The sequence below is a fragment of the Heterodontus francisci genome, chromosome 12, assembly GCF_036365525.1.
Source record: "Heterodontus francisci isolate sHetFra1 chromosome 12, sHetFra1.hap1, whole genome shotgun sequence".
Lineage (NCBI taxonomy): Eukaryota > Metazoa > Chordata > Chondrichthyes > Heterodontiformes > Heterodontidae > Heterodontus > Heterodontus francisci.
In genome coordinates this window covers 45,406,530-45,431,737 of record NC_090382.1, presented here as the reverse complement: position 1 = coordinate 45,431,737, position 25,208 = coordinate 45,406,530, and the positions used below count along the sequence as shown (strand labels likewise).

Sequence of the window (25,208 nt, the reverse complement as noted above, 5' to 3'; positions counted from 1 at the left end):
AATATTTCCACTTTATTTTTCTTTTGCTTCTTTTCTGTCTCTATTTGCATGTGTGTATCGCATATGCATGCTAGCATGGGCATATCGTGTATCCATAGGCGTCAACCGAATTAGAGTGTAAATTTAATAAATTTCAACTTTTCTTCTTTAAACCTAAGAAAACGTGTTCGTACTCGTTTCTTGGCCTTCTAATTGGACAGCGATGAATAAGGATTCACCCAGCGGGAGCTAAAAACATGATGTGTTTAAAATTAAACCCTGTTATGGAAAGACCAGGTGAAGGCTGAGAGGAACCCTAGACACCTTTGTCACCTTGTCGTAACAATTGTTTTGAGTCAGTTGGGGGTCAGCCTGCTAAGAGAGAAGCAACCTGCTCATCCTTTTCTCCACCTCTCTGAGAAGCCCTGAAATTGTAGTGTGATAGCTGATGCCTCATTTCTGCTGGAAAGCCTGCCAGACTAATCCTCGACGTCGCCTGAAGAGAACTGCTCCAAAAAGATCCAGTGACAGTCGTCTACGCGTATTTGGTATGCCAGAAAAGGGACAACTGATACCATTCCATATCTTATCCTTTTACTTCAAGAATTAACAAATATTTGGCGAAAGTATTTTTTGTAAAGAGATCGCTACAGAGAAAACTTCATTTTTTCTTTAACTGGTGTGCGCGTGTGGCTAATTTAAGGGAACTTTCATATTTCAATCTGTGTGTTAATGCTTTGCATCTTTACTGAACAAGTCTTGTTTGAAAATAAATTGATAATTTTGTTGTTTATTAAAGAACCCTGGTTGGTGGATTTTATTCTGAAATAAAAATAGAGTATATAATTGGCCGTGTTGGTAACTGGGTAAACAGTTAAATATATGTTGTGACCCGTGGAGAAGTGGAACTAGAAAAGACAGTGCACTCCTCCAGCCTTGGTCTTAACACAGTTTACAATTTAAAAAAAAACATTTGCTAGTTGCATCCAAGGACTAAAATTCTAACCATTCTAATTTAGTATGAAAAGCTATGATTTTACCAGCTGATTTGAATAAATATTAACAGGAATAAAACTGTTGAGTAGTGGATCTGTAATATTGATGTAGGGAGATAAAGTATACTAATAATTACATTAACATCTTTCAATGCTGCTGTGCAGATGAGTTTGAAAAATGAAATAACAGTTTATAATTCAGGAGATAAAACAGTTAAAATGCTATAATTCTTGCTGCAATTCCCATCACAATTATTGTGACTTGTTTTATGGTTGGAAATGTTGCTGATGGCTTGAAGGCTATATGATAGATGATTTTTTTTAGCAAATTTTACTTTTTTTAAGTGAAGAAAAAAATGATATGTGCCATAGTTTTGCATAGTATTTACAGCACAGAAACAGGCAATTTAGCCTAACTTCTCCATGCCAATATTTATGCTCTACATGGGCCTCCTCCCACCCATTTTCATCTAACCCCATTAATATATCCTTCTATTCCTTTCTCCTTCATGTGTTTATATAGCTTTTCTTTAAATGCATCTATGCTATTTGCCTCAACTACACCTTGTGGTAATGAATTCCATATTCAGGCTATCTCTGGGTAAATTTTCTTTTCAATTCCCTGTTGGATTTATTAGTGACTACATTTATTTTTCTGGCCTGTAGTTCTGGTCTCCCTTGCACATGGCAACATTATCTGTATGGCTTAAACGAATTTCATATTCTTGAAGACCTCTATCAGGTTTTCTTTTTGGATATTTCTTTCCGAAGAAAAGAGCACCAGCCTGTTCAATCTTTGCTGCTAGGTGTAACCTTTCATTTCTGTTATCAATCTGGTGAATCTTATTTACACCTACACCAGTGCCTCTATATCTTTTTATAATACAGAAAACAGTATACCCCTATCAGTGTGATCGATACTTTTTTATTTCAATCTATATGAATTATGTCTCTAACCCTCTGTTAGTTATGTCCCTTTTTTCTACAGCCATTGTTATCGTTAATTAGTACAACTCCCCACTCTCATCTTCCTTCCCTATTCGTTCTGGTTGTTAAAACATGCAATATTTAATTTTTTAACCATGCTTCAGTTATTCCTACAAGATTCGTTCCTCTTATTGGATTACTGCCTCCAGTTCCGCCATTTTATTTTGGATGCTGTGCACTTTCTTGTACAGGCAGTTTAATTTGTCTAATAGTTCCTTTTACTTTATTTTTAAGTGTCCTTTTATACTTTTTTTTCAAACTATTTATTCCCTGGTCATTTATGTTACCCTTGTTCATTACCTTGGTCTAACTTTACTCTCATCTCCTATTTCTTTCACCTTCAGACTTGCATAATTTTCACCAGATTGCTCCCCCTGTCTTACTGGTTTAAAGTCTCTATCAATAGCCCTATTTATCCTTTCCACTAGGATATTGTTCACACTCCAGTTCAGGTGGAGCCTGTCCTAGCAGTACAGCTCTTTTTGTCCTAGTACTGTTGCTGTTGTCACTGAAACAGCACTCCTGCTTCCTACACTAATCTTTCAGCCACGTGTTCACCTTCCTGACCTGCCGATTCCTCTGCCAACTAGCATATGGCTCAAATGGTAGTCCTGAGATTGTTACCTGTGGAGCCCTGTTTGAATTTTTTTTTTAAGACCGCCTTCCTTTCTTTTCTTCCCTATGTCATTGGTCCCAGCATGGATAAAACGACTGGATCGTCCAGTAGCTTTGCACCAGCTAGGCAACATACCCTTCTGGACTCTCTGTTGCAACTGTTTTGATATTTATTTTAATTTCTTTTGCACAAAACAAGCTAAATAAATATCTTTATTGACAGAAAAAGGAACATGCCTTCACTTTGCACCGACTCATCACACCTAAGGTTAGATATACTGTGAAAGAGTGGTATTTCTTCCCTCACTACAGCACCATGACATAACAAATGCTGTAACACTGCAAAACATCCTAAACCAACATGACTTTTTAGTTTCCTTTCCTCCCTTATTGCTAATAGTCTAATTTTAGGACAACTATGCTGTGGGTTTGAGTTTACTGGGAAATGGATTAATAAACTGAGATATGCTTTACTTGGTACTTGGGAAGAAAAAGAAAATCGTTGCAACTGTCCAAACCAAGTTTCTGTACTGATTTTGTAGATTGGCAAAAAAGTGCTAATCCCAGTAGCTGCTTTTTATCTCAAGATCTTTCATATCTGCTTTGAAGAAGCTGTTAGGTGCTCACAGGTAAATTAAATCCTGGCAGTTTCAGGTGATGCATCAAGGGGTTTGATTCCATAATGTACTTGAATTTTGTTGTAATTTTGCAATGTGTAAGACTTAGCAGTTATGTTTAAGAATCTGAAGTGGAGCAAAATTATGGTTTTTGGTATGGGAGGTTATTTCAAAAGTCAGAATAGCAAGTTTAATTATCAGAGTAACAAGAAAAGGATCAACACACTGACTGTAATAACTCACAAAATAGTTTAATAACAATAGTAGCACAACTACTCCGAATAAATCTCAGTTGTGTACAGAATTTTTTTTTAAATGAACTACTACTCTATTAATGTTTTGGGTATCCATTTCTTTTATAGCCCAATGTTAGTGGAATGGATCCTCCATTTGGGGATGCCTTTTGTAACCACCCATTTCCAGACCAGGCATTAACCAGTACAGATTTGTTGGGGAATAATTCAGATCCTGATTTCATGTACGAACTGGTAAGATTTGTAGTATACAAGTAAATCACCAACTTGTTTACTCTGTTTCACTTACTACCTGCTTATTTTACTTTTTGTAGTTACTTACATTTTTTAGCAATTGTCTCACCTGCTGTCTTGAAGGCAGTAGCTTTTGATGGGGTATAGTTCTATAGATTTCAGCCACTCTGTAATACCTTACTCAACTGGCCATTTTTCATATTTAGTTCTAGACGAGGAGTTTTTGGAGGATGCTCAACTCTGAGAGTGAAATCACTGTAAACCCTGATCCTGTCTGCTTCAGAGTCCGCACACCAGCATTTTCTGGTTGGGGTCATTGAATAGCAATTGAGAGTGGGAACCTTGGCTATTTTTTGTTTGCCTCTTTGATTGTGGGATACCAAGACAAAAAGTCATGCCCCAGCTGAGATCAGGAAATTTAATACAACCTATAAATTAAGTCTGCAATGTATTTTTAATCTGTAGGGAAAGGTTTCTTTAATCATTGGGACTAACAATCTAGTTGTGGCTCTGTTTGTTCACAGTCTAAGAATGTTGAGTACAGTTAGGTCTACCATATTTATATCCTCCAATTGTAGTTCAGTAATATCCTGATTAAATTATAAAACTTACTTTTGTCTGCTGGGGAAGAGGGGAAAACTTTTAAATTAATTCAGTTTTTGTTTTTCCCAATCTACATAATATCTTGTTTTTAATAGAATGTTTTCATCTCTTTCAGGATAGAGAGATGACTTACACTCACAGCTCTAAAGATGATCCTCTTACTTTAGGAGATTGTAAAGACATTGAAATTTTAGAGCCTTCAAATGAACTACTAGATTCAGATCCTTCCTATCATGCAAACTGGGAACAGTGGGATACATGCTGGGAAGACTTGACAAAATACACCAAATTAACTAGCTATGATATTTGGGGAACTAAGGAAGTGGATTTCCTTGGGCTAGATGACTTTTCCAGTCCTTACCAAAATGAAGAAGTCATCAGCAGGACCCCAACTTTGGCCCAGCTAAACTGTGAAGATTCACAGCCTGTTTTAGATTCATTATATCATCCCGATCTACTAAAGAGTTTAAATCAGAATTCATTAACCTCTTCTCTGGCTGGTAAAAAACTTTCGGCAAACAGGGCAACAACACCAGTGTCATCTGCCAGAAGTCCCTGTATAGATGCTTGCTTGCCTGAGACTACCCAAAAGGTAGCCAAATCTGCTTCTTCAAGTGCTACTGTGGACAACAACAAACTTCAGCCCCTTAACACCAAATTAGGGTCTGTTCATATGGATAACAAAGACTTTGTTAAAAAAGCTAAAGTCTGGATCAATCCAGCACCACTTGGTAAATCAACTTTGGGCGCTACCCAGGTGCACAGTGACTTACCAGATGATTCCTGTTGTAGTGATATTGGAGCTGCAGTCAGGAAACTAGAGAAAAAGAGCGCAGAAGATATTTACACTAACAAAACACCCACAGTATTCAAAGAAGCGAATGACCTGTATACACGAAGTGAAACAGTTGAAATTTTATCACCACCTGTCTCTGATCACACACAAAAGAAGGAAGAGCACAATTATTCTTTGTTTGTTTCTGATGGTTTGAATGAACAATCTCCTAGTATTGAACAAGAGGCAGAAGACGACGATGATGAAGAGGACGATGAGGACCACGATGAAGGATTTGGTAGTGAGCATGAGTACAGTGATAATGAAGATGATGACGATGATGAGGAGGATGACAAGGATGATGATGTCAGTGACACCTTCTCTGAACCGGGTACTTGATTATTATTTTAAAACTGGAATAGTAATGTTTACCCCTTCTCTAACTAAATTACATAAATTTACAGCACAAAGGAGGCCATTTGGCCCAGTTGGTGTTAACGCTCCATACGAGCCACATCCTGCCCTGTTTCATCTAATATCAGAATTCTTGTACCTTATAGAAGTTTTACAGCTTGGGTTCAGGTTGTTGTCAAATTATAAGGTTTCCTCTTGTAATTTGGTCTTGGGACCCTGTTACAGAGCCTATTGCTATTTTCAATATAAATTAATGACTGGAAGGAGGTTATTTAAATAATTCCAAGCTGAAATTCAAAGGAAGCAATGGAGAACAGTACAGCTAGATTCAGTAAGATTTATGTTTTTAAGGTAACGGGACCAATAGGTACCAAGTGTAGATCTGGATAGGAAAATGTAGAATAAATGACATGGGCGCAAGTAACCAAAAGAGAATATCTGTTAAATGGAACAGTACTACAGTATTGATCAGAATATACTGGCTAAGTCTAAGAAATGATTAGGACAGTGTTTAAGCTTCAGTTTGTTTAACATGCAAATAAAGTACCAAAGGGAAAGAGTACAAATAAAATAAGGTTGGTTGTATTTTTGTCTATCATAGCCCACTTGGCCCATCATGTTTGTAATGGCTCTTTGGTAGAGTTATTGAAATAATCCCATTAACTTGCTCTTTCTCTGTAGCCCTGTTTATATTTTCCTTTCAAGTATATATCCAATTCCCTTTTGAATGTTACTATTGAATCTGCTTCTACCATCTTTTCAGGAAGTGCATTCCAGATTACACCAACTTGCATTTTATTTTTAAAGTTTCCTCATTTTCTTTTACCAGTCACCCTAAATCTGGATCCTCTGGCTATCAAACCTTCAAGAAACAGTTTGTCTTTATTTATTTTGGCATTCATGATTTTGAACACCTCTATCTTAACCTTCTCTGCTCAAAGAAGAACAACCCCAGCTTCTCCAGTCTCACCACATAACTAAAGACCCTTATCCCTGGTGCCAATCTAGTCAATTCTTTCTGCATCCTCTCCAAAACCTTGACATCCTTCCTATATTGTAGTGCCCAGAATTTAACATAATACTCCAGCTGAGGTCTGACTAGTGTTTTATACAGGTTTAGCATAACTTCAATAATAAACACAAGAAATGCTGGAACCACTCAGCAGGTCTGGCAGCATCTGTGGAAAGAGAAGCAGAGTTAATGTTTCGGGTCAGTGACCCTTCTTCGGAACTTAGCATAACTTCCTTGCTTTTGTATTCTATTCCTCTATTAATAAAACCAAGGATCCTGCATACAAAAACAAAATACAATGAATCCTGGTAAACTGAAATTAAAACAGAAAATGCTGGAAATACTCAGCAGGTCAGGCAGCATCTATGGAGAGAGAAACAGAGTTAACATTTCAAATCGATGACCTTTCATCAGAACTGGGAAGTGTTAGAGGTATAATAGGCTTTAAGTGAAAGGGAGAAGGATGGAAAAAGAACATAAGGGAAAATCTGTGCTAGCGTGGAAGACAGAAGAGATTAAAGGGCAAAAGAGTTGGTGGTGCAAGACCAAAGGGACAAGTGAAGACAAAAAATGTCTAGTTGTCAGGAATTTAAGTTTATCAGTATGACTAAAACAATATGTTTTGCACATTAATTCCATAGTATATCGATAAGAAAATGCTCTTCTTTGTGTTCCCCTTCTGTAATGCATTGATGCCACTTTCTTATGGTGCTAGTTTCAAAATGTCCTCAATAATTACTTTTTTTTTTCATGTATACAGGATATGAAAATGACACAGTAGAAGATGGGAAAGACACAGTAACAGGTGTTTCCAGAAAAAGGAGCAAAAGAAGATACTTCTGGGAGTACAGTGAACAGTTGATTCCACCACCCAAACAAGATCGAATGTTAAAGCCTTCTGAATGGGATCGAGATACTTTGCCTAGTAATATGTATCAGAAAAACGGTTTACACCATGGTAAGTTGAGAGAAGTTAAAAGTGCTGTTAATTCTGGGTTTGCTTTCCAAACAGTCTATGTCTGAACACAATATTTGAACTGCATTCTGACAAAATATAAGTACAATCTAGACTGTTAAGCAATAATGTGTCTGAATGTTTTATCTACCCTTTTTGCCAAATTGCGCGTTCTTCTGTTCATTATCCATGTGCAATAGTTTATTACATTGCCACAGCAGAGAAAAAGGGGAGTGCTGATCTCTAGTAATTTAGCCTTTTAACAATCTTGCAAGTGTTGTATGATTCTTTTGCCTCTGTGCTATATAAGTTATGATCCTTTATGAATTAGCTACCTTACAAAGCTTCCAAACGTTTTCCATCTCTTTTAGCTTCCATTACTATGCTTCCTCCTTTTCCCATCATTATCATGACCATCACCATCAAATTCAACATTGAATTTCCAAGTGAACTGCAATTTATTTTTGTGATGGGGAGCAGTGTCAGGATTTAATTTTGTGCAACCTGTCATGTGTTTTCAAAAGAAATGCCCAAAAGTATGGTCCTTCAGCGAGTTTGCATTGTCTTCCTTTTGCGTAGTTTTTAAAAATTGCAATGGCTACTCGCAATTGTCATTGACCTTGCCATGAAAGCCGAAGATGTTGCAACCAAGGGATTATCTTCAAACTTGGGATTTTGCCACTTGCACTCTTCCATATTAGTGGATCTTGGAGTTATGTTGAGCAAAATCTTAAAAAGAAAGTTAAAGAACTCCATAAGAGAGGGCCTCTGACATGGAAGATTACTATTAGAGTGTCCTTGAAACATCCTTCCTTTAGTGTACCTACTCGGGTAATGGAACATCACATCATATAGCTGCTGAAATTATCCTTAACCTGACTAATATTATCTGGTTTATACCCCAGGATTTCATGGTATCAGGGTGTTTTGACAGTACCTGGTACTGGGATACAGCCCTCCCCCCGCCCCCCCCCCCCCCCCCCACCCTATACAGACCTGACCTGAATATAAGAGTGTCCAATGATGCACCACCAACTGATGCAAGGATCTCAAAAGAGAGGTTAGGTTCTAAAGTGGTCTCCATCTCTTCTGGAGTCAAAATGGCTTGTATAAAGCTGGGTTCAAAAAGCAAGGAGCATGTTAGAATGTTTCGAAAATTATTTAAAAGGTCAATCTATCCCAACATTCCTTTAGCATTTTTAGTGGTAGAGCAAATGTGGGAAATCATAATATTGCCTTCGTATATGAACAACAGACAATTTGGAAACGCAAGGGCAGGGAATGGAAATGTCTAGGTCAAGAAATAGGCTCATATTCTAATAAGAGACTAGTTGCCAAAATGCCGCATGCTAGCAGGCAAAAAGATTTCAACTTACACACTTGCTGTATAACTAACAAAGCTTGTAGAACCATAAATGAAAAGACTAGAAGCTGGGTAAACACCTAAAAAATAAAAGCAAAATACTGCAGATGCTGGAAATCTGAAATAAAAACAAGAAATGCTGGAAATGCTCAGCAGGTCTGGCAGCATCTATGGAGAGAGAAGCAGAGTTAATGTTTCAGGACCCTTCATCAGAACTAGCAAAGGTTAGAAATGTAATTGGTTTTAAGCAAATAAAGCGGGGGTGGGGCAAGAGATAACAAAAGTGAAGGTGTTGATAGGACAAGGTCATGGAGCAAATGCAAACGGTATGTTAATGGTGTGTTGAAAGACAAAGCATTAGTACAGAGAGGGTGTTAATGGACAGAAAAATGAACAGCCCTGGCCCAAAACATAAACATGAAAAAACAGTGGGCAGGCATAAGGTAAGAAAAATGAATGATGAAACAAATTAAAAGAAAAAAAACCTGAAAATAAAAAGGGGGGGCCTCTGAAATTATTGAACTCAATGTTCAGTCTGGCAGGCTGTTGCGTGCCTAATCGGTAAATGAGATGCTGTTGCTCGAGCTTGCGTTGATGTTCACTGCAACACTGCAGCAAGCCAAGGACAGATAGGTGGATATGAGAGTGGGGGGTGTGTTGAAATGCCAAGCAACCGAAAGTTTGGGGTCATGCTTTCGGACTGAGTGGAGGTGTTCCACAAAGCAGTCACCCAATCTGCATTTGGTCTCCCCAGTGTAGAGGAGACCACATTGTGAGCAGCAAATACAGTATATTAAATTGAAAGAAGTAGAAGTAAATCGCTGCTTCACCTGAAAGGAGTGTTTGGGGCCTTAGATAATGAGGAGAGAGGAGGTAAAAGGGCAGGCATTACACCTCCTGCGATTGCATGGGAAGGTGCCTTGGGAAGGGGATGAGATGTTGGGGGTAATGAAAGAGTGGACCAGAGTGTCATGGAGGGAACGATCCCTTCGGAATGCTGGCGGGGGAAGGGAGGGGAAGATGCGTTTGGTAGTGGCATCACACAGGAGGTGGTGGAAATGGCAGAGGATGATCCTTTGGATGTGGAGGCTGGTGGGGTGGAAAGTAAGGACAAGGGGAGCCCAGTCGCGGTTCTGGGAGGGAGGGGAAGGGGTGAGGGTAGTGGTGTGGGAAATGGGCCGGACAGGGTTGAGGCTCTGTCAGCTGCAGTGATGGGGGTGGAAATCCTCCGTTGAAGAAAAAGGAAGACATATCAGAAGCGCTGTCGTGGAAGATTGCATCATCAGAACAGATGTGTTGGAGACGGAGAAACTGGGAGAATGGAATGGAGTCCTTACAGGAGGCAGGGTGTGAAGAAGTGTAGACAAGGTAGCTGTGGGAATCGGTGGGCTTATAATGAGTATTAGTAGACAGCCTATCCCCAGAGATGGAGACACAGAAGTCAAGGAAGGGAAGGGAAGTGTCAGTGATGGACCATGTAAAGGTGAGAGAAGGGTGGAAATTAGAAGCAAAGTTGATGAAGTTTTCCAGTTCGGGGCGGGAGCAAGAAATGGCACCGATACAGTCATCAATGTACTGGAAAAAGAGTTGGTGGAGGGGGCCTGAGTAGGACTGGAACAAGGAATGTTTGACATATCCCACAATAAGACAGGCATAACTAGGACCCATGCGGGTACCCATAGCAACCTCTTTTGCTTGAAGGAAGTGAGTGGAGTTGAAGGGGAAGTTGTTCAATGTGAGAACAAGTTCAGCCAAGCGGAGGAGGGTGGATGAGGACTGGTTGGGCTTCTGCTCAAGGAAGAAGCGGAGAGCCCTCAAACCGTCCTGGTGGGGGATGGAGGTGTAGAGAGATTGGACGTCCATAATGAAGAGGAGGCGGTTGGGGCCAGGACATCCAAAGAGTCACGGATGTAGGCGGGAAGAGACTGGACCAGGGGAGAAAAGATAGAGTCAAGATAGGAAGAAATAAGTTCAGTGGGGCAATGGGTTTGCCAGGGCAGTCCTGATTGTGGATTTTAGGAAGGAGGTAGAAGCGGGCTGTCCAGGGTTGCGGAACTATGAGATTGGAAGCTGTGGAGGGAAGATCTCCAGAGGAAATGAGGTCAGTGACAGTTCTGTGGACGGTAGCTTGATGTTCGGGGGTGGAGTCATGGTCCAATGGGAGGTAGGAAGAGAGTTGGCGTTGAGGTTCTGCAAGGTAGAGGTTGGTACGCCAGACAACAACTGCACCACCCTTGTCTGCAGATTTGATGACCATGTCGGGGTTAGACCTGGGAGAATGGAGTGCAGCAAGTTCAGAGGGAGACAGGTTAGGGTGAGTGAGGGGGGGGCAGAGAAATTGCGACGACCGACGTCTCGCCAACAGTTTTCAGTGAAAAGATCAAGAGTGGGTAATCGGCCAGAGGGAGGGGTCCAGGTGGAGGGAGAATGCTGGAGGCAGGTGAATGGGTCTGCTGGTCGGGGAGAGGACTCCTAGTCAAAGAAGTGAGTCCGGAGACGAAGGCGACGTAAGAAGAAATCAACATCCTGCCGAGCGCGAAATTCATTTGAGTTGGAGGCATAAGGGGATAAAACTGAGTCCTTTGCTGAGTACAGAACGTTCAACGTCAGAGAGGGGAAGGTCAGAGGGTATTGTGAATACACGACAAGGGGTCAGATCAGAATGGGTGGGGTCAGAGGGAAGTGAAGGGGAAGAAGAATCTGGAGGGGCGGTAGTCCCCATCAACTGCTGGAGTTTGCGTTTCTTAACAGCTGAAAGGAAGAAAAAATGTTTTTTGTTAATGCGTTGGATAAGACAAAGGATGAAATGAAACTGCAAAATAGAACAGCTTTGAGATAAGGTGAGGCAGTACATCTCTAGAGAGAGGCCCAGTGTGTACATGTGGCGGCGCACGACATTGAGTGTGGATCTCAGGATGCAGCGAGAACAGCAGTCCGAGGAATGTTGCATTTCTCCGAGATAACTATAATCCTGGTTGGATTCGAAACATGAAGGATGAAACCTCAGTTGGAATCCACGCGGAATAAATCGGAGCTGGAGGCAGTCGCTGAGGAAGCCAACTAACACAGTCTAGACTCTCAAAGAGTGGCCACTAGAGCAAAACAATAAAAAAATTGATAGCAACAACAAAATGGTAAACTAGTGAGGTTCTGATGAAGGGTCACTGACCTGAAACGTTAACTCTGCTTCTCTCTTCACAGATGCTGCCAGACCTGCTGAGTATTTCCAGCATTTCTTGTTTTTATTTCAGATTTCCAGCATCTGCAGTATGTTGCTTTTATAACCCGTGACGGTTGTCACCTTTAGGAGTAGTGGGAAGAAAAGCTTTTCAGTGCTGATCTACTGGAACTAGCCTTTTACACTTCAGGGGTGGAATCTTCTCGCACCCTGGGTGATGGACTGGGAGGAGGGTTGAACGGAAAAATGGTGGGGGAACGTGTTGATACAGAAACCTGATATGTTCACGCTGCTTGGGAATTTTGCCAGAGGCGGCCAGACTGCTTCCCAGAGGCAGGCAGACAATTGAGCCTTTTGAGGAGCCAATTAACAGCTATTTTGCGCAGGAATTCAAATCTTACCAGGGTACACATGAAGGCTGGTGCTTCAGAGCCTCACCAGCAATAAGGAGGCCGGAGCTCAGCGGCAGCTCCGTGTTGGCGGGAGTTGGCATCCATAGAGAGCAGCTGTGTTCCTGTTCAGGGAGGGTGAGAGTGATTGCAGCGTGGGAGGAACAAGCTGGAGGCTGGGCAAATTTGGTGAACGCATTGGGGACACACAGATTGAGTGTTTTCTCTCGAGCGCAACGTGTATATGCAGAGAGAGGGGGTTGAGGCGGCTCGAGAAGTGAGTCCAACAGGTGATCATGGGTCTTGTGCACTCCAGTTTTGAGAAGTCTGTGAGGAGGAGTGTCAGAAAAGTGCAGCAAGCAGGAGGAAGTGGCTGCAATACCCAGAGGGGCAGGAGGATCATGAGGATGCAGAGGGGCGTGCAGATGAGGAAGGCACAGAGAGACACGTAACCAGCCTCAAGTGCGCTGAAGACACTACCCACAAGAGAAGATTTACCAACAGACTCTGCTTCCTGCAGATGTCGGAGCAACAATGTTGCCAAGGACTGCACCTGTCCAGGAAGGTGGTCACTGATCTGTGTGCCATGTTGGAGGAGGATCTGAGACCAGTGGAAAGTGGTGGGCACCCATTGCCCGTGGTATTGAAGGTTACAATAGCGCTGGATTTTTACGCCCCATGAGCATTCTAGGTATCCTCTGTGGGATTCCCAGTCGGCAGTTCACCGCTGCATCTAGGTCACGAATTGCATGTTCAAGAGGGCTAGCTAATCAATGCAGTTTTGCACAGATCACAGAGTATGGTTTGGACTGAGTGAGAAGCTGGGAGTTTGGTGGGTGAAGGAGTTCGATAAAAGAGGGAAGGAGGTGCTCCTTTCTTCTAACTTTTTCACCCTCTGTTATTCGGTATCGGGAAAGAAGCTGATTGGTGAGTAACTGGTAAGTATTCTACTTGTTATGACCAGGTGAGAAAGGTGTCTAGGAGTCCCTTTTAGCCTTCGCCTGGTCTTACTGAAGCAGGGTTTTATTTTTAAATGCACTGTGTTTTGCGCTCCCCCCTTGGTGAATCCTTGTTCACTGCTTTCCAACTTTCAGGCAAAGAATGCACAAACAGGCTTTCTTAAGTTTAAAGAAGAAAAGTGAAATTTATTAAAACCTAAAACTTAATCTCTAATTCGGTTAACACCCACGGATACACGCCGTCCCCCACTAGTATGCATACGCGATACACGCATGCAAATAGAGACAGAAAAGAGCAGAGTAAAAATAGAGAGGTTTGAGGCAATCTCTGAAGAGGGGTTTTTGTTACTGTGCTTCAAGCTCACTGTAGTCCTTGCTTGTAGGTAGATCTTGCTTTTCATTGGGGTCCAGTATTCTTCTTAAACCTTGTTCACTATCGGAGATGTTTCTCTCTCAGGATTCATATGTCTTTAATGGTTTCTGAAGCTGGTGAGAGAGATGAGAGCAGACAGGAGAGAGGTCTTTTCCAGTCCAGGAGCAAACAGCTTTCTGAGTTTTAAAACTGTGTGGCAAATTCAAATTCAAAAAACTCCAACAGCCAGTTAGTCATGTGACTAAACTGGTCTGACCACGTCGGTTTGTGTATTCTGCCATCTTAGCAGTTAACCTGGAATGCTAGCTTCTCCACCTTCAACGTCTAGTAATCAAAAGTCCATTGTGGATTAAATTGGAGCAGGGAATGGTTCCTTTGTCTTTTCCAAATACTATCTGTTACTATGCAAATGTCTTTTCAGTCAAGGGTATGGTTTTTTTTAAAAAACTTTTTTTACTTCAGTAACAGTTTAAAAATCAGTGTTCATGTGGCAAAATTAATGTGTCGCATTCTTGGCAGGTGGGGGCCTGCATGACAACTTATAATAAATAGTTTGTAAAGTTAAGGTTTGACAGGGCAGTTTGGTCGAGTGGAATGTGCATCCTGTGGCATATGGGAAGTCATGGACTAACCATGTGTCCTAGACAGACATATCTGCGGGAAGTGCCACCAGCTGCAGAAGCTTGAGCTCTGGTTTTTGGAACTTGAATGGTGGCTGGAGTCACTGTGGTCTTTCCGCGAGGCAGAGAACTACCCGGATAGCACGTTCAGGGAGGTGGTCACACCCCAGGTTAGGAGCATGCAGGCAGAGAGGGAATGAGTGACTGCCAGGCAGTCTTAAGAGAACCAGGCAGGGAGTGCAGGAGTCCCTGAGACAATCTCGCTTGCTAACCAATTTTCCATTTTGGAAACTGGTGAGGGCGATGGTTCGTCAGAGGGATGCAGCCAGAGCCAAGTCTGTGGCACCCCACAGGTGGCTCAGCTGCACAGAAGGAGCGGAAGAAGAGTGGAAGTGCAATAGTGATAGGGGATTTGTTAGGGGAACAGACAGGCGTTTCTGTGGTAATAGATGTAACTCCAGGAGGGTATGTTACCTCCCTGGTGCCAGGGTAAGGATGTCACAGAGCAGCTGCAGGTCATTCTTCTGGGGGATGGTGAACAGCCAGAGTTCATGGCCCACATTGGTACCAACGACATAGGTAGGCAGAGAGATGAGGTCATGAAAGCAGATTTTAGGGAGCTGGGAAAGAGTTTAAAAAGCAGTAATCTCAGGATTGCTCTCAGTGCCATGTGCTAGTGAGCATAGGATTTGGAAGATTGAGCAATTGAACACGTGGCTGGAGAATTGGTGTAGGAGGGAGGGCATCAAATTTCTGAGGCATTGGGACCAGTTCTGGCACAGGTGGGACCTGTACAAGATGGATGGGTTGCACCTTAACGGGACCGGGATTAACCTCCTCGCAGAGAGATTTGCTAGTGCTGTTGGGGAGAGTTAAAACTAGATTGACAGGGGGATGGGAACCTGAGAGGGATCTCAGATTGGAGGAGAGCAAAACTGGTAACAGGAAGTAGAGAAGTAATAAGCAAAATTAGAAGACAGATGAAGCAAAGGTAAGCATCAAATAGGATCAGATTGTGGAATAATGTTAAAAAGACAGCATTAACGGCACTCTATCTGCATGCAGCATTCAAAACAAGGAAAAAAATTTGAAGGCACAAATAGAGGTAAATGGGTATGATTTTAATTTCCATCACAGAGACGTCGTTACAGGGTGACCAAGACTGGGAACTGAATATTCAAGGATATTCGTCATTTAGGAAGGATAGGCAAAAAGGAAAAGGAGGTGGGGTAGTGCTCTTAATAAGGGATGACATCAATACATTAGTGAGAGAAGATCTTGGATCAAAGGATCAAGATGTCGAATCAGTTTGAGTGGAGCTAAGAAACAGTAAAGGGCAGCAAATATTGGTGGGAGTTGTTTATAGGCCACCAAACAGTAGTGGTATGTTGGGCACGGTATAAATAAGGAAATTACAGGTGTGTGAAACATGGATAATACAATAATAATGGGCAACTTCAGTTTCCATGTGGACTGGGTAAATCTGATCGGCACTAATGCTGTGGAGGATGAATTCCTGGAGTGTGTACAAGATGGATTTCTGGAACAGTACGTTGAAGAACCAACTAGGGATGGGGCTGTTTTAGATTTGGTATTATGTGATGAGAAATGGCTAATTAATAACCTTGCTAGAAAGGAGCCTTTGGGAAATTGTGACCATAATATGTTAGAATTTGACATTAAGTTTGAAAGTGATATCATCCATTCTGAAACTAGGGTCTTAAATCTGAACAAAGGAAACTATGAAGACATGAGGGGCAAGTTGGCTATGGTGGATTGGGAAAATACACCAAAAGATTTGATGGTAAACACGCATTTTAAAGAAGTATTACATGGATTACAACAAATACGCATTCCTCTAAGACAGAAAAATCCAACAGGAAAGATGAATCAACTGTGGCTAACAAAAGAAGATAAAGATTGCATTAGATCAAAGGAAGTGGCTTATAAGGTTGCCAGAAATGTGTTAAGCACGAGGATTGGGGGCAATTTAGAACCCAGCAAAGGAGGACCAAGAAAGGGCAAAGAGAATATGAATGCAAGCTAGCAAGAAACATAACGCCAGACTGTAAAAGCTTCTTTAGGTATGTGAAAAGGAAAAGATTAGCTAGGACAAATGTCCATTTCAGATGGAGGCAGGAGAATTTATAATGGAGAATAGGGAAATGGCAGAGAAACTAAGAAATTACTTTGTGTCTATCTTCACAGAGGAAGATACAGAAAATCTCCCAGAAATACTAGGGAACCAAGGGACTTAAGAAAATGAGGAACTGAAGGAAATTAGTATGAATAAAGAGTAGTATTTGAAAAATTAACTGGATTGAAGATTGAAAAATCCCCTGGACCAGATGAACTACATCCCAGAGTGTTGAAGGAGGTGGCTAAAGGGATAGTGGATGCATTGGCGGTTATCTTTCAAAATTCTGTAGATCCTGGAAAGCTTCCTGCAGACTGGAAAGTAGCAAATGCAACTCCACTATTAAAAAAGGGAGGGAAAAAGAAAATGTGGAACTACAGACCTGTTAGTTTGACGTCAGTAGTAGGGAAAATGTTAAAATCTATTAAAAAGGATGTTCTAACTGGACACCTGGAAAATAATATGAATGGGTAGAGTCAACATGGATTTATGAAAGGGAAATTCTGTTTGACAAATCTGTTGGAGTTTGTTGAGGATGTCACTTGTCGTATAGATAAAGGAGAACCAGTGGGTGTGCTGTATTTGGATTTTCAAAAGGCTTTTGATAAGGTCCCACACGGGTGAGTAAACAAAATTAGAGCGCATGGGATTGGCGGTAATATACTGGTATGGATTGAGAATTGCTAAATGGACAGAAAGCAGAGAGTAGGAATAAATGGGTCATTCTCAAGATGGCAGGCTGTTACTAGTGGGGTACTGCAAGGATCAGTGCTGGGACCACAGGTGTTCACAATCTATATAAGTGATATGGATGTGAGGACCAAATGTTGTATTTCCAAATTTACTGATGCTAATGCATCCACTATCCCTTTAGCCACCTCCTTCAACACTCTGGGATGTAGTTCATCTGGTCCAGGGGATTTTTCAATCTTCAATCCAGTTAATTTTTCGAATACTACTCTTTATTAATACTAATTTCCTTCAGCTCCTCATTTTCATGGGAATGCAAGTTGTGAGGAGGATGCAAGGAAGCTTCAAGGGGACTTGGACAGGCTCGGTGAGTGGACAAGAACATGGCAGATGGAATATAATGTGAATAAGTGTGAAGTTATCCACTTTGTATAAAAAAAAAGAGAAAGGCAGAGTATTTCTTAAATGGTGAGAGGTTGGGAAGTGTTGATGTCCAAAGGGACCTGGGTGTCCTTGCTCATGAGTCACTAAAAGCTAGCATGCAGATGCTGTAAGCAATTAGGAAGGCAAATGCTATATTGGCCTTCATCGCACGGGGATTTGAGTACAGGAATAAAGATGTCTTGCTGCAATTGTATAGAGTCTTGGTGAGACCGTATCTGGAGTATTGTGTACAGTTTTGGTCTCCTTATCTAAGGAAGGATATACTTGGCGTAGATGAAGTGCAACAGAGGTTCACCAGACTAATCCCTGGGATGGCGGGATTGTCTTATGAGGAGAGATTGAGGAAACTGGGCCTGCATTCTCTAGTTTTGAAGAATGAGAGGTGATCTCATTGAAACTTACAAAAATCTTACAGGGTGTGACGGGGTGGATGTTGATGGGATGTTTCCCCTGGCTGGTGAGTCTAGAACTAGGGGACATAGTCTCAGAATAAGTGGTAGGCCATTTAAGACTGAGATGAGGAGGAATTTCTTCACTCAGAGGGTGGTGAATCTTTGGAATTCTCTGCCCCAGAGGGCTGTGGAAGCTCAATCATTGAGTATGTTCAAGACTGAAATCATTAGATATCTGGATACTAATGACATCAAGGTATATGGGGGTAGTGTGGGAAAGTGGCGTTGAGGTGGATGATCAGCCATGATCTGTTTAAATGGCAGAGCAGGCTCGACGGGCTGAATGGCCTACTCTTGCTCCTATGTTCCTATGATCTGGCCAGTCGGGCAGAGATAGAGCTGTTGGTATCAGGACCATTGGAGGATTACCAGGTTCAGGGTATAGTGAGCTGAATGCATGTGGCCATCAAGGCTTCCGCAGACAAGGCATCAGCCTCCTTCAATGTCCAACTGTCACAAACGCTTCCTTCAGGTCTGTGCAAGGTTCCTGGGAATCTGCCACAACTCCTTCATTCTAAGGCAGTCCTTAGTGCCTGATCTTTTCAGCCTACCCTTGCACCTTCGAGGATGGATGCTGGGAGATGAGGGCTACCCACTGAAAACATGGCTCCTTATGCCTCTGCGGAACCCAAGAACAGATGTTGAGGAGTCTTTCAATGGCTGCCATGTTGACATCGAGCAGACCATAGGCCTTCTGAAAATGTGGTTCAGATGCCTGGATAGATCTAGTAGAGCACTTCAGTATGTCCCATCAAGGATCCCACACATGGTTGTGGCCTGCTGTGCTCTGCACAACCTGGCACAACAGAGGGGAGAGCCTGGACCATGATACCTCGAAGACTTGACAGGGGCTGCAACCCAGGTGGACAATGGCAATGCATCCGAGGGACCGCAGGCAAGGTGCAATGGCATACATGCTAGGGAGGCTCGTGAGTCATTAATGCAGGCAAATTCTCATGAGCCTCCCGTAGAGGTAAGAGGTAAATTATCTCCCTCATATTGCCCTGTTGGCCTTCCCCTAGATGTGCTTAAGATCTCATTGGGCCTGTCATGCCATCTGGCCAAGTCATTAATAAATTTTTTACCTAGCGTGACTCAGACCTTTCCATCAGATTCCTCTCGAGCACACCAGCTGATAAGAACCCAATAGCACTGAAATGAAAATAGGAATGACTTAGTTGTGGGACGCACAACATTTTATTTCACATTAATGCAACAAAAGGACATTATACAATAAAGTGCCACTAGATGGATTTACGCATGCACTTGCGGGTGCTCCTATTATTGTACTCCCTCAGCACGAGCAGCTGATATGGAGGCAAGCCACTCACCACCTGCTTTGTTGCTTCCAATGACCATGGCAGTTGTCCTCTAGTTGCCTTAGGCCTAGAGGGCCACGGCACATGGGGGGCACATTAGGTGTTCAGTTTTCTTCTTGCCCAGCCATTGCTCCACAGAGCTCGTGGATGAGGTGATAGCATGTGGGTCAGTGCGCATCTCCTGCATCCATTGGGTGATATGCTGCATGTGGCTGTCCATGAGAGTTGCCACTCTGCCAATGGAGGAGGACATGTGAGCATACAGCAGAGATATGGCTGCACTTGTGGCCTGGATGAACTCCTTCATTGTCCGCGCATGGATGTGCAAAGCCTCTGGGAGATTTCCCTGTACTTCACGCTGCAGCTCCAGCATCTGTCACCATGTTGAAGACTCTTGAGGAAAGTCATCAGCCTGAAGCATCGCCCTGCCCTTCCACAGTCCTCTATCTGAGACTGCCACAACTCTCACTTCATCAGGTACTCATGTGTGACTGTGCTGTACTCACCATATAGTGCCACCGTTCCTTCACGTGATCGAATGCCCACCGACGTGCGAGTATCTGCAATGGTGGAGGGTGCGATGGACTGCTGTGATGCTGCCTCCTCAGATGTCTCTTGCTCCTCTGAGGTGTCAAGGTCTCCCCTTGGGGACTGCTGCTGCCTCGGCTTCTACTGGATTTGTGAGAGAGAGAGGGAGGAGTCGTGTGTGGGCACTGCACATTCCACCACCACCTTCTGACTGCCCTATAAATGGAACTCCCTGTGCCTAGTGATGGGCACAGGAGCGCCAGTGCTAATGCTCATCAGAAGATTTAATGGCCTCTTACATTAGATTACTTACTGTCTCGTGGATCCACACCCGTATCACTATTTGCAACAGCCTGTCCTACTCCCAGGCCATCTCGTTTCATCGCCTTCTCCTCTATCAGACTCAGCACTGCTAGAAATGGTATGTTTCCTCCAGTCTTTCGTCTTTCTCGGGAATTGTGATCTCTCTTCTGCAAGCACGGAGATAAAAATTAAAACTTGCCCTTCATAGACACACTGCATACCTTTGTTGGTGGCAGCCTCAATGCCCATCATAGCGCCACAAAAATGCCTGCTAATTACGACCACTCACTTTTGACAAGTGCAGTGGTCATGTCCGACTGACCAGGGTCCTCCCCTAAAAAGCTACTATTCATCTGACAGCAAGTGCTGGTGCCTGATCATGGCCTGTGCCTGGGTGGACACCATCCTCTCGCATGCCAACTATACTTTTTGTGATTTTCAAGGTTTTGAGCTTCATGTTATGATCTCCACTCAGCTTTCCTGACTGCATCAATTTGTTGAGCCACTTCCAGCACTGCAGCCGTGTGCTCAGGACCACCCCTCAGCTGCTGACCTCCTTGGCAATCTCCAGCCATGTCTTTTTGGTCAGCCTTGCTGGCCTCCTCTTGCCGTCGCTAGGGAATGGGACTTCCCTCCGCACCCTTGCAGCCTGGAGGAGCACCACCAGAGAGGCAGCACTAAACTTGGCTGTTTGCCCGTCCTTGAGATGCTGCTATCTTACAAGTGCAAAATTTGTCAGGCCTCCATTTTAATGTCTGATGCCTTCCCAGAGAGTGTTGCCTTCACTTAAAATATGGTGCCTGCTTGTTCTCTGGTACATTCGTTCGCCCGCCCGCACGGCTTTATTGGCTGGCTGTTAATTGAATAGTCCCAAGACAATTGCGCGTCCTGTTGCCACCCACCCACTCTACCACGCCACCCGTTCTGCGTCCTGGCATCAGGACTCCCTCCCAGGCACCAGAATTCCATCCCAGATTTTTCTAATACCTCTCTGCTTGTGTTAGTAGCTTGATGACTGATTTCATGAGTGGATCCAGTTTTCCAAGCAAAACCTGCATCTTTATTCAGTGCTGCAATGAGTCAAATGCAGCCCCTGTGTATGAATTAACCCTGATAGCATATTCTTCAGTAAGTAATGTATTGCAAACTATAATTCTTGTCATTCTGTATGATGGAAGATGACACAGTTAAACTATTTTGGTAAAAGGTACTAAATAAGACAGTCGTCATTTTAAAACTGATTTACCACCACCTTTCAAAAAATATTCATGCAAGATATACAGATTCAATAAGATATTCTATTTTCAAATTAATTTTAAAGTTGTATTTTTGATTTATTGCCATATAAATTATCTTTCAGGTTCTTCCTCTGAATTGACAAGAGTGACATTGCCAAACTGAATGTGAGCAGATAGCTGCTTTAACATTTAAAAAATAATTCATTTGTGATTTTCTTATTGCTGCCAGCAACAACAACTTGTATTTATATAATGTCTTTAATGGAGTAAAATGTCCCAAGGCGCTTTACAGGAGAGTAATCCAACAAAATTTGATACTGAGCCACATGAGATATTTGGCAGATGATCAAAGAAGTATCTTTTCAGGAATGTCTTAAAGGAGGAAAGAGAGGTGGAGAGGTTTAAAGAGGATTTCCAGAGTTTACAGCCTTGGCAGCTTAAGGCAATGTAGCTCGGTGAGAACAGGGGTGATGGGTGAATGGGACTTGGTGTGAGTTAGGACACAGGGCAGCAGAGTTTTGGATAACCTCAAGTTTACAGAGGGTGGAAAATGGAAGGCCGGTCAGGAGTCTGTTGGAATACTCAAATCTAGAGGTAATAAAGGCCTGGATGAGAATTTCAGCTGCAGTTGAGCTGAGGTGGAGTCAGACGATGTTACCGAGGTGAGAATAGGTGGTCTTAATGATGGCACAGATGTGTGGTCGGAGGTGGTAGTGAGTTAGAGCTGGGTGGTATCAGTGTACATGTGGTAACTGTTGGTACTTTTGGATGATGTCACTGAGGAGCAGCATGTAGATGAGAAATAGGAAGGGACCAAGGACCAGATCCTTGGTGGACACTCTAGTTAGTGGTGCGGAAGTGGGAAGAGAAGCCATTGCAGATGGTTCTCTGGCTCCGACTGGATAGATAAGAATGGCATCAGACGAGTGCAGTCCCAACCAGCTGGACAATGGGGGAGAGGCTTGGAGGAGAACGGTGTGGTCAACAGCGCCAAAGGAGGGCACGCCACATTCAAGGACTTTGGAGAGGAAAGGAAGCTTGGAGATGGGGCAATAGTTTGCAAGGATGGAGAGGTCAACGTTTTTTTAACAAGAGGGGTGATGATAGCACATTTAAGGGAGGGGGGACAGTACCTGAGGAGAGACGACCATTAAAAATAGCAGCTAATGTGGGACCCAGCAAAGGAAGTTGGTGGCAATGTTGCCTCTAAGCTGCACTGGTGCACGGCTGCGCAGCAGTCCAGAAAACACTCTGCAGGAGACAAATGGGCTGTGCACAAGATGTGACCCCTTTAAGATACGCACATGTATGAACACACAGCAATCTTACAAAGCGCAGTGTAACATAGGGAAATGAAAGGGAACATTGTTGGTCAGCAGTGGGAATAGGGTCAAGAGACCAGAGAAGGGTTTCACGGACAAGGTGAGCTTGTAGAGAGCATGAGGGGAGATGGGAGAAAAGTTAGAGCTAGGGCAGGGAGGAGCTTGAGGAATTTTGGCCCAGTGGGCTAGGGGAAGGGAGTAACGTGGCAGCAGCAGCTGGATGCTGTCCATTTTAGTGACAAATAAGTGCATGAACTCCTCATACGTTATTGGAGGTGAGGGTGGAGGAGATAGGGGTGAGGGGTTTACGAAGATTGCAGTAGAGAAAAGAAGCCGAAGGTTATCTTTGCATTGCAGGATGATCCTGGAATAGCAGTTTTGGCAGACAAGAGCAGGACTCGATAGAGCTTTATGTGGTCCAGCCAGATCTGGCAGTGAATGGCTAAACCAACTGGTCTCCATAAATGATCATGCCTGCAACTTTTGGACACAAAGGACTGGAGATGAGGGCTGCACCAGGGAGAACAGCCATAGTGAGGAAATTTGTGATGGTTTTAATGGGTACTAGGGCATCAAAGGTGGAGGTGAGGGGGCAATTGAGCAGACTAGTAACTGCAGAAATGTTGTGAATGGAGCGCCAAAGGCTAGACAGTTGGGATTTTGAAAGTGTAATTGAGAGTGTTTTTTCCAGGGGCGGAAATAGAAGCAAGTAGGGTTGGGAGTGGGAAGGGGCATGTGAATGGAGAGCGGTACAAGGAAATGGCGGGCAGCCATAAAGACGGGGCTAAAGTGTGGCGAGTCGAAGAGACTTAGCAGTTGGCAGGAAAAAAGACAAAAGCGTAAGGGGAGAGCCAACTGTGTAACAACCCCGACAAACAAATTTCTCTGCAGCACCTGTGGAAGAGCCTGTCACTCTAGAATTGGCCTTTATAGCCACTCCAGGCGCTGCTCCACACACCACTGACCACCTCCAGGCGCTTACCCATTGTCTCTCGAGATAAGGAGGCCAAAGAAGACAATGAAATGATCAGAGATTGCAAACAAAGGAGAAAAAAAGCAAGGAATAGGAAGACTGACCAAAGCGTGATTTGGTGATGAGAGCCACACCACACCACACCACGACAGTTCAAATGTTTTAAAAATTGTACTATTCTAAAGTTACTTGTTGGAACTGCAGTGGCGGAGAGCTTTGGGAGCCATAAGTCCAAAGTCACTGGTTCCTCCCAAGCACACTACACTTGCCTCATGTCATGTCTCAGATTGCTCATATACAGTATCCCAAATGTTATTTAGTTTCATAGAATTATGGTGAATCTCAATAAGCTAATGGTATGTGTTCTTGTCAAAATAGGAAAATATTTAGTGAAGAAATCTCGCAGGACAGATGTGGAAGACTTGACTCCAAATCCAAGAAAACTCCTACAGATTGGAAATGAACTTAGAAAACTAAACAAGGTGATTAGTGATCTGACGCCTGTAAGTGAACTGCCATTAACGGCCAGACCAAGATCCAGAAAAGAGAAGAACAAACTAGCATCCAGGTAATGAGAAGAATTCTAAACAGCACTGTGTATATACAGTGTTAATCCTATACAACTGAAACCATTTTAAAAAAATATTTATTACCAGAGGTATGTTTCAATCTTATCAAAAATGGATATGTATCCTCATCCCCTCAAAAATTAATTTCTATTTATACTGTAAAGGGTGGGTAGAGCTCAAATTATCTTTTCCATATCTACCCATTCTCACTTTTTGTACAAAAGAGGCGAAATGCTGTGATTTAAATACAGCACGCCATATTTTCATTCTACCCATATGCTAAATTAACCCACCTTTCTTAACTGAAAGTTGGATATTTGGAAAAGTTTTTGTTTTGGACATGTTAATAAAGACAGTTTTTCTAACATAATTGAAAGATGAAACTCACTTTTTTTTGTATTATCTTCATTGACTACTCCACATACGTTACACATAGGTGGCCTATCCAACTGGGAAAATCACAGGGACACCTGTCCCTTTCGATTTTAATGTAACTGTGTGATACTTGCACTATACAGGGGCACCTCCAGGCATCCATCTTCAGTTATTTTCCTCCCACCATTAACACCCGTTGCATTATGTTTGTTGCATCGCATAAGGAGTCTTCTCAATCAACAGTTTTTGCTGCCTTGATGGCCCAAATTTCCTCCTTTTGAAAGAAAATTCAGTCTAATTATCTTCAGATGAATTTAAAATTCTGCATCAGCTGCAGAAAGTTCTTCTCCATCACTAAGTAGTATAAATGGGGCATCGAGTGCCATCTTGACCACAGGATTGTATGATCTCTTGTATTTCTGTAGTAGCGCAAACCAAAGAGTTTACAGAGTCATTGTTCATCCAAAATACAAACGGGTATCAAAGAAGTTCTATCATCCAGTTTGACTACATTAGAGATCATCTTCTGTTGAATG

General features: G+C 42.7%; 1 protein-coding gene across 5 annotated transcripts in view; it reads left to right on the top strand.

The window, feature by feature from the left end:
- Nucleotides 1–25,208, top strand: part of crebrf (creb3 regulatory factor) — an 83,075-nt gene that overhangs the window by 38,856 nt on the left and 19,011 nt on the right. For 4 of the 5 annotated variants that reach the window (XR_010976077.1, XM_068043381.1, XM_068043383.1 and 1 more), the window contains 4 exons: nucleotides 3,556–3,681; nucleotides 4,400–5,450; nucleotides 7,246–7,443; nucleotides 24,107–24,296. Coding sequence is in view for 4 of the 5 variants with exons in the window: in XM_068043381.1 (XP_067899482.1) it covers nucleotides 3,556–3,681; nucleotides 4,400–5,450; nucleotides 7,246–7,443; nucleotides 24,107–24,296 (1,565 nt within the window). In the remaining variant the exon portion in view is untranslated. The remainder of the gene's footprint in view (nucleotides 1–3,555; nucleotides 3,682–4,399; nucleotides 5,451–7,245; nucleotides 7,444–24,106; nucleotides 24,297–25,208) is intronic. The other variant, XM_068043384.1, reaches the window with a different exon arrangement.